Consider the following 15,511-nt stretch of genomic DNA (forward strand, 5'->3'; position numbering starts at 1 on the left):
TAATATGAGTATGATGAATGCGACGTTGCCAAACTTCACTGGCTTCTCAATACAGCTGCCAAAAAGAAGTCATTACAACGAACGAACTCGTTTAGCAACAATTAATGTAAACTTTAAAAATTTCATACAAAGGCTAAAAAGTAAAAAATGCAAATGCAAATCAGAAAAAGAAGGCACACATTTTTCACAACTCTGCCGCGAGCCAAAGCAGCAAAAGAACAAAAATAAAACAACAGTTACAGCGCGCGCCAGGGATGTCGGAATGGGGTGAATCATTTGATAGAAAAACCACCCTGTCGTTACAAGCAAGTTGCAGAAATGCACAAGGCAACAAGGCACAAAAGGATAAAGGGACGTCAGGACGACAAGCTGATGTTGATGTTGACGTTGCGACGACAGACCGCACAAAAAGGGGTAAAGAAAAAATAGAAAGCAGCTAGAGAGCGCATAAAGTGGACGTCAGGCCTATGCATAAAGGAGCACGGGCCCAGCGAAAGGTCGCCCGCCAGCCAAGGCATTGAACCCACAGTCACAATCCTAGACTAGGGTTTAGTCTGCACAGCATTTGATTTTACCCATTACCCATTGCAAAAGTTAGTCCCCATGGTGGAAAATGTGTGTAACAGGAAAAAGCAGAAATCTATGAGCCCATAAAGTATATTGTATGTATTTTTGATCACCTGATGCAAGTCATCGAGTGCTGACAATTTGGCTATTTTAGAGCCGACTTTCGAGCTAGTCAGCAATCTTTTTAATTACTATCAGCATAAAAATGCTAGACCAAATTGAAGTTTTCTTTTACAACTTTTAACACTGCTTTTAATTACTAGCCCAAATTTCGGATTTGTGTTTGTATATGACCAATTTATGGCGATAATAAAAAAACAACATTCCAGCGTATGTATGGAAAAAATAAATTGAGTTTTGAAAAAAAAGGCATAAATCTAACAGAAAAGGACTAGAGAATCAAATAATAAAAGTGTCTATAAATACAAACATATTAAAGAAAAATTAAATATATTTTTAGTGAAAATTTTCATATGCCAATCTGGACATTTTAATCAAAAGCCACGAAATAAACTATATTTAAGCAAAGGAAATACTAAAATAGTTTTTAGCTATTATTTGCCACATTTAGCCCCTAAAATCTAGCTACTTTCTCTCAGCACTATTTCAACATTAATATTCGATTTATATATGCTATAAGATTTGATATTTCGATCATATTCAAACTTACCATACAACTCCGAAGGCACCGTAGCCAATTGGACGATCCGGTTGCACATCCTGGGGCACAGCTGGCGGCTGATAATATGGAGCCGCAGCGGCCAATATTGCGCTAGCGCCCTGTGGCGCACCACCGGCAGCACCACCCTGTACCAGTGACATCGATACGCTCATTGAGCTACGCGGCGCAGCAGCTGAAGAATTTGGGCAGCTGTTGCTGTTGTTGCAACTGGAGGAGTTGTTGCTGTTGTTGTTGTGCTGGAGGGGATTAGCTTGCGTTTGATAGCTAAAAGGCCTTTGCTGCTTATTGTTGCTGCTGCTATTGTTAGTGCTAGTTGTGGTGGTGTTGCAATTGTTGTTGTTGCTGTTGTTGGTGGTGGTGGTGGTGTTGTTGATATTGGTTTTGATCTTGGTATTGGTGGAGATGGTAGTGCTGATGTTTGGATGGGAGAAATGGTGTTGATTGCTCAATGGATGCCGCTTGGGGCCACTAATGGCCGCCATTCAATAGTTGCCCATTTGAATTTTTTAATTTTGTTGTTTTGATTTTCTTGCAGTTTAACACATTTAAAATACGAATATTTCTGGAATTTCTAGTATTCGTTGCGATTTCCGTTTTCCGATTTTATGCACTTATTTTAATTAATTTTGCTTGCGAGATTTTCGTGCAGTTGTTGCGTTTGTTGCTGCTGCGGCTGTAAAGAGAGAGAGGAAGAATTTCAATAAGAAAACATAAGAAATTGGAGGGGAAAAAGAAACATTTTAGATATTTAGGCGCATTTTGATTTTTTTTTTTTTGGCAGGCTAAAAGAGAGCGAAAAACAGCACAAAGAGAACGCACAAAACACAAAAATGAAGAAAAAAGTGCCGTTAGCTGCGACCGGGGCGCGTCCGTGTAAGCGAATGTAAGTGTGCGCATGTATATGTATGCGTGAGTCTCAGTATCGGAGAGTGAGTGTGTGTGAGAGAGAGCGAGCGAGAGAGCGCGCAAACAAGACACAACACAACCAAACAACGAAATAAAAGTGGAGTATGAAGTTTTCAAGTGTTGTTTACATGGGAGAGAGCACGCAGCAGACAGTTTAATAAACTTGAAAATACAACGAAATAAAAAAAAAAAGAAAATACAATTTAATAAGTGCTGCACATGTTTTGCAACAAACACACACAAAAGTCAAAATGAGAGAGCGAGACGACGGCGCTCTTTTCGGCCTCAGTCCCAGTCGCAGTCACAGCTCACCGTCATGTCGCTCTGTAGCCGCAGCAGCAGCAGCGCTAGCGTCGCGCACTTGACACTTTTTGCGGACAGACGGACAGACGACAAGGCAAAAGCAAAATCAAAAGCAGCGCGCATAGAAAACAATGCACAACAAAAATGTGGAAGGGAAGATGCAATGAAATGAAATGAAGAATTTGCATTTCACATGGAATTTGTTGCTAACCTAATTGCACAGTGTGTTTTTCACTAATGCTGCTGCTGCTGTTGTTGCTGTTGTTGTATGCTCACCTTATAGAAATGCACAATTATTGAGAAGCAGCGGCTTATTGTTGTTGGTGGGGAGCTGATTTCAATAACTGCGGCGACTCTTCCGCATTTGTATGTATGAGTGCGTGCGTGTATGCTTGTGTTTGCGTTTGCGAGTGTGTGTATGTGTGTGTGCAGTAGCGTCGGTGGCGGCGACGACGACGACGGCAGCGACAAACGGCGCGGCTCGAAAGACAGACAAGCAACACAACAACAATATACGAAATTGTACAAATAAAATTCGAAGCTAACTAAAACGCGACGCGTACTGCGACTGCGACGGCGACTAAAATGCAGTAAAATCTCACGAATTTGTTGTTGTTATTTGTGGTTTATTAACGCACACACACATTGATTTCAACACACAGACGACGGACAACGACACACACAGAAAAGAGAGCGAGACCGACGGCAATCAATTTGAATTGAATAATATTTTCTTTATTTGTTGTGCATTTGTCACGTTTTGCTGAGAGAATGGAACTCTAAATTTTCTATTGCATTATCTTGCGTTATCACACTACCTTTTGTAAGTAGTTTGGATTTAGGTAGCAAAAAATTGAAATTGCTTTTGCAATACACACAGCGGATAAATATGCATGCATTAACTTTTTTCCTTTGCCTTTTGCATCAAACACACGCGGCGTCTTTTTCCCGATAACATGCGTGTCGTTTATGCGAAAGTCGTGATAGGACTGACAACAACAAAAATTTTCACTAAAGTGACTTTACACAACGGTGTGACCAGTCACCGTCAGTTGTGCGGATTTTCACGAACAGCTGGCCGTTGGCAACATGTTGCACGCATACTCAGCAACATTTAATAACGTTGTGATCCTTTGACGACAAGTTTTCTGAACAGTTAAATGGGAAATTTATACATATTATTTTATTTTAATGTGCAGTTGTGTCAATACTAGAATGTCTTTGGGAATATAAACAAAGAAGTGTGACCCTACACATCTTTCAAGTGTTATGAAAATTGTTAAATAACAGCGCAATGTTAATAACAGCTGTTGTCGCTAAAAACAATTTGTTATTAGTATATTTTGGTATATTTGAAATTAAAACTGGTTTCAATAAAAATAAATGGCTTTAGCTGATCTAAAAGAATAATTTGCACGGCAATACATACTTCTAAGCACTTATAACACACAAAAACATAATATATAAATATTTAAGGTGTGAAGATTTTTAAAAACTATCGATAATAAGCTAAGGTAATCGATGTTTCTCAACCGCTGCTACTGTTTGTCACGCTGCTGGAGTTTAATCTCAGGAATATGGCCAAAACCAATGGAACTGTGGATGCAGTAAAGGAATACCTCACCGATCTCGTAGTGCCCCATCATCGCTGCAATGTCAACATCATACCTGATCACATTACCATGCTGCATGGCACCAAGAGCAAAAAAGCAGCTCAGCCGCAAGCGTCGCGCCCACAAATCCAACACGCTGACCAGGAAACAATACGCTGAACTGGGCCTAAATACACTGCCCAGGAAACAGTTGCGCTACGAACAGATGCTGCCACTGCACAAGCTGTGGCGAGGCTATATACGCGAGCATCTGGAGCTTGAGGAGGGCGACGAGGTGCCCCAAGTGCATGAGAAGCGCTACGATGAATTTAGCAAGCAATTGGTCAAGATGGACTTCCACGGCGCCAAGATGCGTGTGCTGCAGTCCAAGTGTCAGACACTAGTCGGATTGAATGGTATATGTGTGATGGACACAAAAAAATGTGCTAAAGCTGCTGGGCGAGGATCATGTGGTCCGAACGGTGCCCAAGAGCGAATGCGTGTTTGGCCTCAATGTGGGCAACATGGAGTTCACCATATTTGGACACCATCTGACAATGCGACCAGCGGAGCGCAGCGTCAAGAAAATCAAGAACTACGTGGAGCCCTTCATGTAGCAAAGTCTCGAGGAAGTAATTTATAAGATGTTTATTAAGTTTGCTAGAATTGTAGTTCCTAACAGTATGAAAATAAATTCGAAGAGAAATGTTTTTGAACTGAACTAACAAAACATTGTTCATAAGAGATTAGCCGATTGTATGACAGAAGAATAAGTTTCTATACATACATATATACTATAACTTTTTATCGCTTAAAAAATAAACATAAATACGTTCTATAAGACTTGGTCTTAGTACGCATTTATCTACCTTCAATAATAAGTCTTGTTTACTTTATAAAATCGCCGATTTTACGCCCCAGCCTCTCGAGGGCGACTGGAAATATTTATTAAATATATAATGTATCGTATTTTGTATATAGTATGTGTATAGTTATAAATGTTTTGTTTAATTCTTTGTGATTCGTTGGATAGATTTACGCCGCGGCTTTAGTCATAATGATGACAGCGGACGGCACCAGGCCGAGCACCTCAAGCGGCTTCTCATAGTCATCGTCGCCAAAGTGCTTACGCGGAAACGAAGTCATCAGGGCGAACGGTGTCTCGATTCCAGTCTTCACCTGGATGAAGACACGCACAGCGGACAGCGGTTCCTTAACATTGAACTCGGAAGTCAGCGTTGAACCATCCTGCAGTCGCACCTGGATGCGTGTCTCGGTGTATTCGCGGGGCGGCGATTTAACACTTGTTGGCGATGTGACCGAAGTGGTGGTGGAACTCACCGAAGCTACGGCATCCGACAGCTGGGGACTGTCCTTTAGCTCTCTGCCAAATAGAGAAAAGTAAGAAATATGTATTGCAACTTCAACTATAAACTCACCTGGCCTTGCGTGCTGCTTTGTCAGCTTCGATCTTGGCACGCACACGATCACGGGCAGCCTTCTCCTCTTCCTTTTCGCGCTTGCGCTGATCTACAATTTTCTTCATCTCGATCTCTTCCATGCGACGACGTGCCTCAGTCATGTCCTTGCCAGAACGTATGCGATTGCGTTCGCGCTCCAGGGCATCGGCTTTTTCACGCTCCTCGCGCTCGACGCGCTTCTGTTTGAGTTTCTCTTCGATGAGAGCGAGCTGTTCCTTCTTCTCCTCCTCGGTAAGTGCTTTCTTTTCTTCGGTGGACTCGGAGAAATTGGCGTGTCCAGTCTTCGCGGCATGGTATTCAACCTCTGTCTGATCTTTTAGCACCTTGCCGCAATCGTCGCACTTAAGCGATTTGGCCACAGCTTCAGTTGCTCCGCTGCTGCTTGGTGCATTGTCCTGCGATGCAGTTGCAGCTGTAGCTGTGGCTGCATCGGCAGCGGGGGCAGCTGGTGCGGCGGCGGCGGCAGCTGGAATCTCTTCATCACCATGAGCCAAGAGCCATTCCATGGCCATCTCGACTCCCTTGTGGCTGGTCACCTGCAAGGCATATTCACTGAACAACAAAATTATTTTTTTTTAAATGCCGGTGAAAACATAATTATTCGGTTACTTACACTCTCTCCTTGGGAAAACCCATGTCCATTAATGTTTGCACATCGCTCATATCTGTATCGTTTGCTGCGTTCGATTCTTGAAATAAGCTAAAACGTAAAATTTACGAAACTATTCAACTTCTGTAATATTTTCTTGTTCAGAGTGACACACAAAAACAATGTCCCGTTGTTAGTGTTCTAAAACGCGATAAGTTTGAATGGCTACTCGTAACTAATTAATCGATTACAATATTTACATTAAAAAATTACAGTTAAAACATGCATTAAAAAAAAATGCAATTCATGCAATTCATTTTGAATTCTTGCTTGAAATTAAGTTTTAAGACTTAAAATTTCACATATCGATAATTAACAGCTGCTGGAAAACAATACAAATATTCCGTTGCTACAGTGTTAAACAATGCTGAAACACTGAATATAAGAATTAAAATATTGATATTGTAAATGGTAATATAACGTTTATTGGAAATAAATTGCCGCTATAAAGTCGTTGTTAGTGGTATATTTTATTTTAAAAGAGTTTAATAGTTATATTCTTGAATAAAGATTATCGATATACTCAAGCAGATGTTTGTTATTGTTATCGAAGTTCTTGCAGCTGCAGCTGCCTGACAATTTCAGCTGGCGTCTGATTCAGCTGCGTTTTTAGTACAAGGAAGCATCACAGAAAATGGCACCTCAACACAAAACCAAAAAAATTGTAATTAAAATACCACGTCATCCATACATAATGGCGCAAGACGAGTTAAATTACACAGATCGCGTGCAGATACGTAAATGTCGCGTCAACTTGGAGCGCATCAAAGGACACCAGAATCCATTAACATTAAAGAAGCCAAACGCAAAGCGATGCTGTGTTCGGGTTGCACGTCTGCCAAACGTGGAACGCAATGAGATGTCCGTGACGCCAGCCAGTTCAATAGTCTGCTCCGATTTCGACGATGGTAACTGATAAGCATTGCTTTTTCTAATCTACATACAGATTGTGAATGATGATTGTTTGTTTTTGCAGAATCCACACATGAATAACAATGTTAGCGGATGATGAAATACACTTGCTATGCAGAACAAAGACTTTTGACGAGACTCAATGAGAGCGTGCTGTCCGGGGATCCCATATTCACTGTAATATTATAAGAATATTTACACACATTTGTAACGAAATAAATTTACTTACTGTTTGCTAACAAATTTCAAAAGTACAACCGATTGACGGGAGCACGAGCTATCGATAAAGGTTGCGTTGCATGGGCTGCCATCTCTAGTCTTTGGCTGTCAGCTACAAAAGATATTTGAGAAAAATTTCCCAAAATTTTGTTCGTCAGTTTTTTTTTATATTTCGGGGCTGCAAAACAATAACATTCCAGGCGGAGAAATTAATTATGAATTGGCACACGGGCAACATAGCTGAGGCTGTAGCCGAGTCCAAGGCCAAAGATGCCATCTTCGTCGTTTACATTGAAGGTAAAGCGAGAAAATGAAAAAAAAAACATGAACTTTGCAACCACGTCATGTTGCCGATATCCCCCAAAAAGGGCACAGTCATTGTGCATACTAAATGTTATGTTTTCCCGATCACAGGCCAGGATGAGATGTCGACCAAACTGGACAGGTTCCTTGGCGACTCGCGCGTCAGCTCCAAACTGATGACATCCGACTTTGTTGCAGTTAAAATACAAGGCGATAGTCCAACCTACGCTCAGTTCATAGCGCTGTGTAAGTAAAGTGCATTATCCGTTATACCCGGCAGTTAATTGTATAGAGGGGTATGATAGGTTAGTAGCTATCGGTTGGGAAAGCAAAAGATATTAGCTAGTGATTAATATGTTAAGGCTATGAATTAGAAAAAAAGCGAGATGAAATTCACTAAATTTATATGGTATCGTGTATTTCACAATTAGACAACTCTAGCTACTTTGTTTAACTGTTGTCTAATAACCACTCATATCTTATCTTAGACAAAGTCGTGCCTGTGCCATCGATTTTCTTCATTGGTAACTCAGGCACGCCGCTGGACGTGACCACGGGCATCATTGAGAGCGTCGAGGAGCTGGTGGCCAAGATCGATAAAGTGCTGCTGCTGGCGGGCAAGCAAACCAATCAGGAAGCATCTACCAGCAGTCAAATAGAGACTCCAGTTGCTGAGCTGGAACGCAGCATTGCTGGCGAGGAAAAGAAGAAACAAGCACAGCAGGAGCAGCAATCTGAGCAGGAGGAACAAACGGAACAAGCAACAGAGGAGAGTGCATCAGAGGAGGGTTCATCAGAAGCACCTGCTCCCGAGCCCATTGAAACACCGGAACTCTCCAGCGATGCAGCCGATGAACCAATTCAGCCAGTCATTGCACCTGAGCCAACGTCGACCTCTTCGACAGCCGCTGCTGCCGCTGAGAAGCGAGCAGCTAGTGCAGCTGCTACGGCGGTGGCCTCGCTGATGCCAGTGAGTGTGCCGCTTGTGCCGCCTCAAGCTGACAACGGCAGCACACGTTCCTTGGCTCAGGAGCCAGTGGTGGACATACAGCAGCTGGTAGAGCAGAAGCGTGCGGAGCGACAGAAGGAGCAGCGACGTCGCGAGAAGGACAACGAGCTGCGACGACGTCGCGAGGGACGTGAATCGCAAGTGCATCAACAGCAAGCCAGGGAACAGGAGCTGAAGAACATGCAGGTGAGTAAAAAACATAAATTAGCAATGGCTTTTCTATAACTTTGTGTTACAACCTGAATGGTAAGACTCGATTAGGGAAACTGTTCCTAGAACGTGTTGGATAAAAAGGTTTTTTTAGGTCACTTTCCAACTATACTTATAAATTTTGCATTTTCCAATTCAAAAATAACTATTCAAATTTTTATGTTATAAACAAACATTTAAAATTATTTTGCTTTTAAATTCATTACAAAATCAAAACTATTTAAATGTCTCCATGATTTTCAATAGTTTTAACTATTTTGCTTAGAAATTCTTTACTAATTATTACAAAATCATTCATACTTAAACCTTTTATATCATATATAATTTTTTCTTCGACGCTGGGAACAATTCCTAGAGCTCCTGAGCTAAAAGTTTAGGTTGGAACCTTTGCTCATAGTCTTGAACCTTTCAATCTTGCAAAAATCTTTCAACTACCATTTATATGAAGAAATTAAGAATTAATTTAATTATTATATATTATATTAATGACAACTACTTAATTACAAAATTGAAAATATTAAAAGCTCTACGCGATTTTTAATGAATATATTGATGTAAAGGTTCGATTCTAATTTTTAGAGCCCCTGAGCTAAAAGTTTAGGTTGGAACCTTTGCGCACTTCAATAGTGTAGTTTTAAACCTTTAGATCATTCAAAAGTCGTGCAACTTTCATTTATGAAAAATATATGACTTCATTCAATTATTTTATAAAATTTGTATATTACACATTCATAATAATGATAATGATAATGTAGTTTCAGCTTTATCTTAAACAACTTATTTTAATAGTATTTATATAAAGCAAAGAGAGGGAAACTATGTTCAACTGTCTTATGTTTGATCATATGGTGACAAAATTAAAAAAGAAAGGAGTTGAAACTTTCTTTTGGATTTTTATATTGTAAAAATAAAAGCTTTGCTCAATTCTCTCACCAACTCAATTTTCTAATCTCTACTTCACCTTAACTCCTATTCCCCAGGAACGTCTACGTCGTGAGAAACAGGAAGAGCAGGCAGCACGGGATCGAATTAAGGCACAAATCGCCGCCGATCGCGCAGAGCAAGCGAACCGAGTGGAAGCGCAGAACGTCAACACACAGTCGAACACTACGAACACGGCATCATCAGCGCCAGCTGAGTCCACGCAGAGCAACAGCAGCTCGTCGGATGAGACACGTCTACAGATTCGCCTGCCTGGTGGCATAACGCGCACCAAGGCTTTTCCCAGTGCTGAACCTTTGGCCACAGTGCGTGTCTATGTGACCAACGAACTGCTCGCTGGCAACAGCAATGTTCGCAACTTTAGCTTGGCCACGAGTTATCCGCGTCGAGAATTCCAAACCGAGGATGAAATTAAGTCACTGCTCGAGCTGAATCTGGTGCCCAATGCGGTGCTGTTGGTCCTGCAGCGTGAGCAAGTCAATAGCGTTGTGCGCACCAGCAACAATCTGTTCAACATTTTGTCCAGCGTCTTGTGGGCGATACTCACACCCGCAACAATGGCATTTGACTATCTAAACAAAATGGGATTGCAGCGCATACGACAGCGTTTCGTCCAGATGGTCTCCAATGTGGGCTTCAAGACTCCGGGACGCGCAGTTGACAACGATGTGGCAGCCGCACAAGATGCGTAAGTGGATCACTTTTTGTATCTCCTATAGGGTAGGGTAGACGGATATTATAAGTGTCTGCAGGAAATTTATGTAGCAGACAGAAGAAGAAATCTCCAATACCATAAAGTATAAATATTATTGATCAGCGTCAACAGCTGAGATATAGCAATGTTCTTCGGTCTGTCGATCTGTCCGTCCGTCCGTATAAACACTTAGATCACAAAGACTATAAGAGATAGAGATATAATATAATGCAAAAAACACCTACTGTAATCTTCTCTCAATTACTTTAACTGACAATTTGATATTTTTTGTACTCTGTGGTATATTTCAAATGTACTGATATTTATATACTAAATGTAGCCTTAGTATTTATCAGTATTTTTGCGGTATATTTGTCAAATATGGTGTTATTATATATTAAAAAAAACTTAGTAGTTTAGTATTTTTGTGGTATAGAATATGACTTTATTAAAAATAGGTAGCAGGTATCTCAGAGTTGAGCACACTCGATTGTGGCTTTCTTGCTTGTTTAATTTTATTATGTATGGTATATTTCAAATGTGTGTAGTACTATATTGATATACTATCAAATATAGCTTTCAGTATAATTTAGTATCTAGTGGTATATTTGTAGAATAATGAGCAGCAGGTTTCTCAGAGTCGACCACACTCGACTGTAGCTTCTTTACCTGCTTAATTTATATATCGAATCTCAACTAAACTATATTTTCCCTCTTCTAGTTCTGCTCGTCGCAATATGGGCATGTTTACGCTGCAGTCACGGCCACGTTCGCCGCCCGCTGAGACGACTGTAGATGATGCTACCTCCACTTACAGCACCGATCCTCAGTATGAACCGCCCAACATGTTCTTCTCCCAGGGCGCCAGCTCACAGCAAAACAGTCAACGAGCTGGAGGCGGAGCAAGCTCTAGTTCTAGTTCCAATGCCAATTCTGGTGGCAGCTTTAGACGCTATGGCGGATCGAACATACGTCGACTGGCGGACACCAAGGATGACGACGATGAGAAGGCGACCTACAATGGCAACTCGACTCAGCAGCAATAAAAAAGAAGCAACACATCAGCTAAATTACATTAGCTAACGTTAGCTAAATATTAAATGATCTATATATAAATAATACCCCCATTTAGAGCTCTCCCTCTCTTCCACACATATGTTATATTCTCTCAGCTTCAAAAATATGTAGCTTTAAATTATTATTATTATCTAAATAAATACGAACCATAATCAGAGCGCGGAGCCTGTATGTTATGTGTGTAAATGTTTAAAAAAAAACTATCCCTCAGAATATGTGTTTATTTTGTAGCTTATAAAACTTGCTGTCTAGGGGTGAGAATAAATGTTATTTATAGGGAAAATCAAATAAAAGTATTTCCTATACTTGGTTGGAATTTAAGAATCTTTCTAAGAACTGAACTCAAACAATAGCTCCCAAAAATTTGAAGCCTTGTTGAACTAATTAATCATAAATGTAGTTCTATATCAAATTTAAAGAAAAATGTCAATGTATGTTTCATATTTTGATTTTGATTAAAAACAATCGACAATTTACCATTATGATTATAAGTGTTTCATTCATTAGAATTGATATTTTTTACCTCACTTCTAAAAGCTATCAAAAATATAAGTTATGGGGGAAGTGACAAATAACATACAATATTTCTGTTGTCTTTATGATTCTTCTGCAGGCTTTAAAACATATTGAATTTAATCAAAAAATATATCTTCTATCATATAGCCTATAGAATTTACTTTCTAGGGATGAGAATAAATGCAACATATAGGGAAAATCAAAATACTTTATGTTTTTAGCTGAATTTGATTCTCAAGATTTTATTATGGAGCTCTTAAAAATCATCTCACAACTTCTAAAAAATGTTAAGCATTGCGTTTAATTAAAATTGCAGTTGTGTAATAAAATACAAAAATATTCAAAGTATGCAAAGTTCTGCTTTGTTTTTGTTCAAAAACTATAAAGAAAATAGTGTACATACCAGTACGTTTTTAAACTTTAATTAATATATCAGCCCTTATCGTTTCTATTTTTATAACCTGTAGAATTTACCTCCAATCTAGAGGGTACAATAAATATAAATGATGGGGGAAGTAAGTAACAAATATATTTGTTGTTTTTTATTTGTTGTTAATGATTTTGCTAAAATTTTATTATTATGGAATCTAGTTACAGTTGTGAAAGAGTTCTTAAAAATCTTTCCACAATTCAAATAAAATTTTTATCTTGAACAGCCCGGAAAAATTACTTGCTTTATCAAATAAACAAATGATTAATATTGTTGTTGTCTTGTAATCATTATATTTCTATACTTGGAAATCAAGTAGTAATGATTAAAGAGCTCTCTAGAAATCGTACATCGAACCCAACCCCATCAACAACTCCTGCTGTATAGTATAATAAATAACTTCAACAATCGCATCATAAAGTATGTTATCTGTGTGCCTTTTTTTATTCAGAAACAATCGAAAGACTGATGTGTAAATAATAAACAAATTTGTTCTAATTAATATTAATAATAGATGCAATGAGTGCAGCGAATACTGCACATTGTCGTGATATGGTGGATTGGATCACAATCTCTATGTTGCATACACATACGTATATACAACGTAGCCTCACATCAGCGATGTCCAATGCTGATGGCTCCTTAAATACTATAGAACAGATCGTTAAACATAAAGATTGAGTAAGCTCTGCAGATGTGGGTGAACTCTTCTCTTCTCTCCTTCTCCTCTCTACACTGTGAACCAGATGAGGAACTGCAGCAACTTGTAGATGTTGACCAGCGGGAACTTCCATTCCTCTTTACGCTGCAGCGGCGGCACAAGACTTGGATAATGCACTGGACTGCTGATGTGGCAATTGGTGTTGACGGTGCCGCCGGGATATTTGATGGCCGTGAGATCGCCCTGCATGACGCCATCGCAATCCATCAGTTCCAGCGATTTGTTGAAGCATATGCGTATTTCGGCCAAATAGCTAATGCTCGTCTTGCTATCGTAGAAACAGTGAATCGATGGATTCTTGCCCAGTCCCCGAACAATGGCATTATTCAGCGCAATGACCGTGTTATTGGAGTCGGGATGAATGCCAGCGGCGTCGAGAACGCGTGACATGATGAAATTCTCGCGCCATTTGAGACCCTGATTAAAGTACTTGTATTCATCGTCCAGCTCGGCGAGCACAGCTGCACAGGTGCCATGTTTCAGCCACTCATGTTTCCACAGCCACTCCTCGGACGAGGCGCCCTCCAGATCCGGCCAATAGGTGTTCAAGCGATCCAGTATGGCCTGCAGCTGATCGGGATTGAATTCCGCCGAACGGTTGCAGAAATTTGGTCCAATGCGCTCAAATTTTGTGGGCCAAATGCCGTGTATGGTCCAGAACTCCTTCTGCTGGGGCAGCACACATTCGTGTGAGGGATTCTGCTCCCTCCAGTGGTAACAGGTGGTCACGGGCCATTGCTGTGTAAAGATCAGCACATCCCATTCGTGGTCATTGCGCCGCTCTAACTCATTGCCATACGCATAATCATCCTCCTTGTCATAGTCATCATCGTCATCAAAGTCTGCAGCCGTTGGACGCTTCAGTGGCTGCTCCACGGAACTACTCGATTCATCTGATGCGTTGGCCAGTGCAATGCCCGAGTCCGAGATGTCTTCGAGCAGGCTATCAAAACAAAAACAAAACAGAGATGAGAGCGTGAGTAATCTACATTTGTTGTTATTCTCGAAGGTCAAAGAATAGATGCATCGCAAGGGGAGGGGGATAACCTTGAACTTGCTGCCATCGCAAGGGCGTTTATCGGGATATCGATTAGTGTGCGCTTCGTTAAGTTTTGCACTAATCTCGACCAGCTGCAAAGCTGTTTTGTCGTTATACTACGACGTCTTGCGCTTATTGTTTTTGTTTTCTTTGGTTGCCGCCTACGCAAACAAACCAGAAATTTCGCAGCTCTTTTGTTTGGATTGCCTAACACTATTTTGTTTATTCTTATTTCATGAGTGTCGCTTACCTCAGGGGACTCGCTTTTGTCCAACTAATGCTGCATATTAAAATCGTCAAAAGACCCAAATATTGTTGTTGTTTCTGCATAATTTTTTTGCTGAACTCTCGTTTTTTTTTTTTTTGTTTTGAATAACGACGCGTAAGCACTATTTCAGCTATGACGCATTTTCACATGCGGGCAGCCGCAAAAACTATTTATAATATGTAAAGCGGGCACTTATGCCTGATTTTCTATTGTTGTTCCGATTTAATTGCGACAACTGCATTCAGGGGATTGACTTGTTTTGTTATAAATACTCTTGTTTTTGTTAGAGGTGTAGAAAAATGCAAAGTTTAATCGATATATCGATGACTAATTTTTCGAAATCGATTCCTTAGACAAACATCGATGTTTTTTGCAAACAAGATTATAAATACATTTATTTTTTAAAAAATTTTAAGTTTAGATAAAATTAGTCTTTTTTTTATTTAAAAAAGAATCTTTTTGAATTTTTCGGTATGTGACCGCTAGCAACATATCGAATGCGTTGACCGTTAAGATATACTAAAATGTTGGAATTTTGCGAACTGTCACCTGGTTACACCCATAGAAATTGCAAAAAAAAGTGGGAGAGTGCGCGTAAAAAGAAACGTCGTTGTAAATAACCGCGTTTCGCGTTATTTTGAAAAAAATCTTGATACCGTTTAGAGTCGTTTTATCTCATTATTGGTGTTCACTTGGAGAACTTCTGCTAAAACTGAAAACAGACTTAACATTTTTTACATAAAAATGTATAGTGCAAAAAAATCTAACGGTAAATGCTCAGGAACTATACAGTATTTTTATACTAAAAAGTATTTAAATTCCCTTCACCGGTTTCATTGTGCTATGTTGTCCGCTCTGCAACACTGGCGACATTCGGTGCACTGTTAATAACAGTCGTGTAATAACAGGTGCAAATGATAAAAGTGTTGCTAAATACCATTTAATGTAATCGATAAGTGTCCTGATGTACATCGATATTCGATTAAGCCGC

The 15,511-nt window shown here is 40.0% G+C and overlaps 6 protein-coding genes across 6 annotated transcripts in view; 3 read left to right on the forward strand and 3 right to left on the reverse strand.

The window, feature by feature from the left end:
* Positions 1–3,458, reverse strand: part of LOC133840238 (serine/threonine-protein kinase NLK2) — a 94,775-nt gene extending 91,317 nt beyond the window's left edge. The window contains 2 exon segments of the mRNA XM_062271955.1: positions 1,238–1,922; positions 2,735–3,458. Of these exon segments, the coding sequence (XP_062127939.1) occupies positions 1,238–1,731 (494 nt within the window). The 5' untranslated portion in view covers positions 1,732–1,922; positions 2,735–3,458.
* Positions 3,459–3,957: 499 nt separating this feature from the next.
* LOC133840244 (ribonuclease P protein subunit p29) lies at positions 3,958–4,763 on the forward strand. The gene is given in 3 exon segments (XM_062271961.1): positions 3,958–4,158; positions 4,160–4,486; positions 4,488–4,763. Coding segments are annotated over 3 exon segments (630 nt in total). The 5' UTR covers positions 3,958–4,035; the 3' UTR covers positions 4,668–4,763.
* Positions 4,764–4,934: 171 nt separating this feature from the next.
* LOC133840177 (UBX domain-containing protein 1) lies at positions 4,935–6,308 on the reverse strand. The gene is made up of 3 exons (XM_062271865.1): positions 6,145–6,308; positions 5,490–6,083; positions 4,935–5,434 (listed from the first exon to the last, which is right to left on the reverse strand). Exons 1-3 carry the CDS (start codon positions 6,192–6,194, stop codon positions 5,086–5,088), a joined length of 993 nt encoding a protein of 330 aa, XP_062127849.1. The 5' UTR covers positions 6,195–6,308; the 3' UTR covers positions 4,935–5,085.
* A 405-nt stretch (positions 6,309–6,713) lies between these two features.
* Positions 6,714–7,335, forward strand: LOC133840178 (uncharacterized). Its single transcript, XM_062271866.1, has 2 exons — positions 6,714–7,088; positions 7,157–7,335. Exons 1-2 carry the CDS (start codon positions 6,815–6,817, stop codon positions 7,171–7,173), a joined length of 291 nt encoding a protein of 96 aa, XP_062127850.1. The 5' UTR covers positions 6,714–6,814; the 3' UTR covers positions 7,174–7,335.
* Positions 7,336–7,416: 81 nt separating this feature from the next.
* Positions 7,417–11,704, forward strand: LOC133840175 (UBX domain-containing protein 4). The gene is made up of 5 exons (XM_062271862.1): positions 7,417–7,608; positions 7,726–7,860; positions 8,103–8,809; positions 9,814–10,463; positions 11,191–11,704. Exons 1-5 carry the CDS (start codon positions 7,527–7,529, stop codon positions 11,513–11,515), a joined length of 1,899 nt encoding a protein of 632 aa, XP_062127846.1. The 5' UTR covers positions 7,417–7,526; the 3' UTR covers positions 11,516–11,704.
* Positions 11,705–12,905: 1,201 nt separating this feature from the next.
* On the reverse strand, positions 12,906–14,801 carry LOC133840176 (ribonuclease T2). The gene is made up of 2 exons (XM_062271863.1): positions 14,503–14,801; positions 12,906–14,156 (listed from the first exon to the last, which is right to left on the reverse strand). The coding sequence occupies exons 1-2, from the start codon at positions 14,580–14,582 to the stop codon at positions 13,223–13,225; spliced, it is 1,014 nt and encodes a 337-aa protein (XP_062127847.1). The 5' UTR covers positions 14,583–14,801; the 3' UTR covers positions 12,906–13,222.
* Between the last annotated feature and the right edge of the window lie 710 nt (positions 14,802–15,511).

The sequence above is a fragment of the Drosophila sulfurigaster genome, chromosome 3 (assembly GCF_023558435.1).
Source record: "Drosophila sulfurigaster albostrigata strain 15112-1811.04 chromosome 3, ASM2355843v2, whole genome shotgun sequence".
Classification (NCBI taxonomy): domain Eukaryota; kingdom Metazoa; phylum Arthropoda; class Insecta; order Diptera; family Drosophilidae; genus Drosophila; species Drosophila sulfurigaster.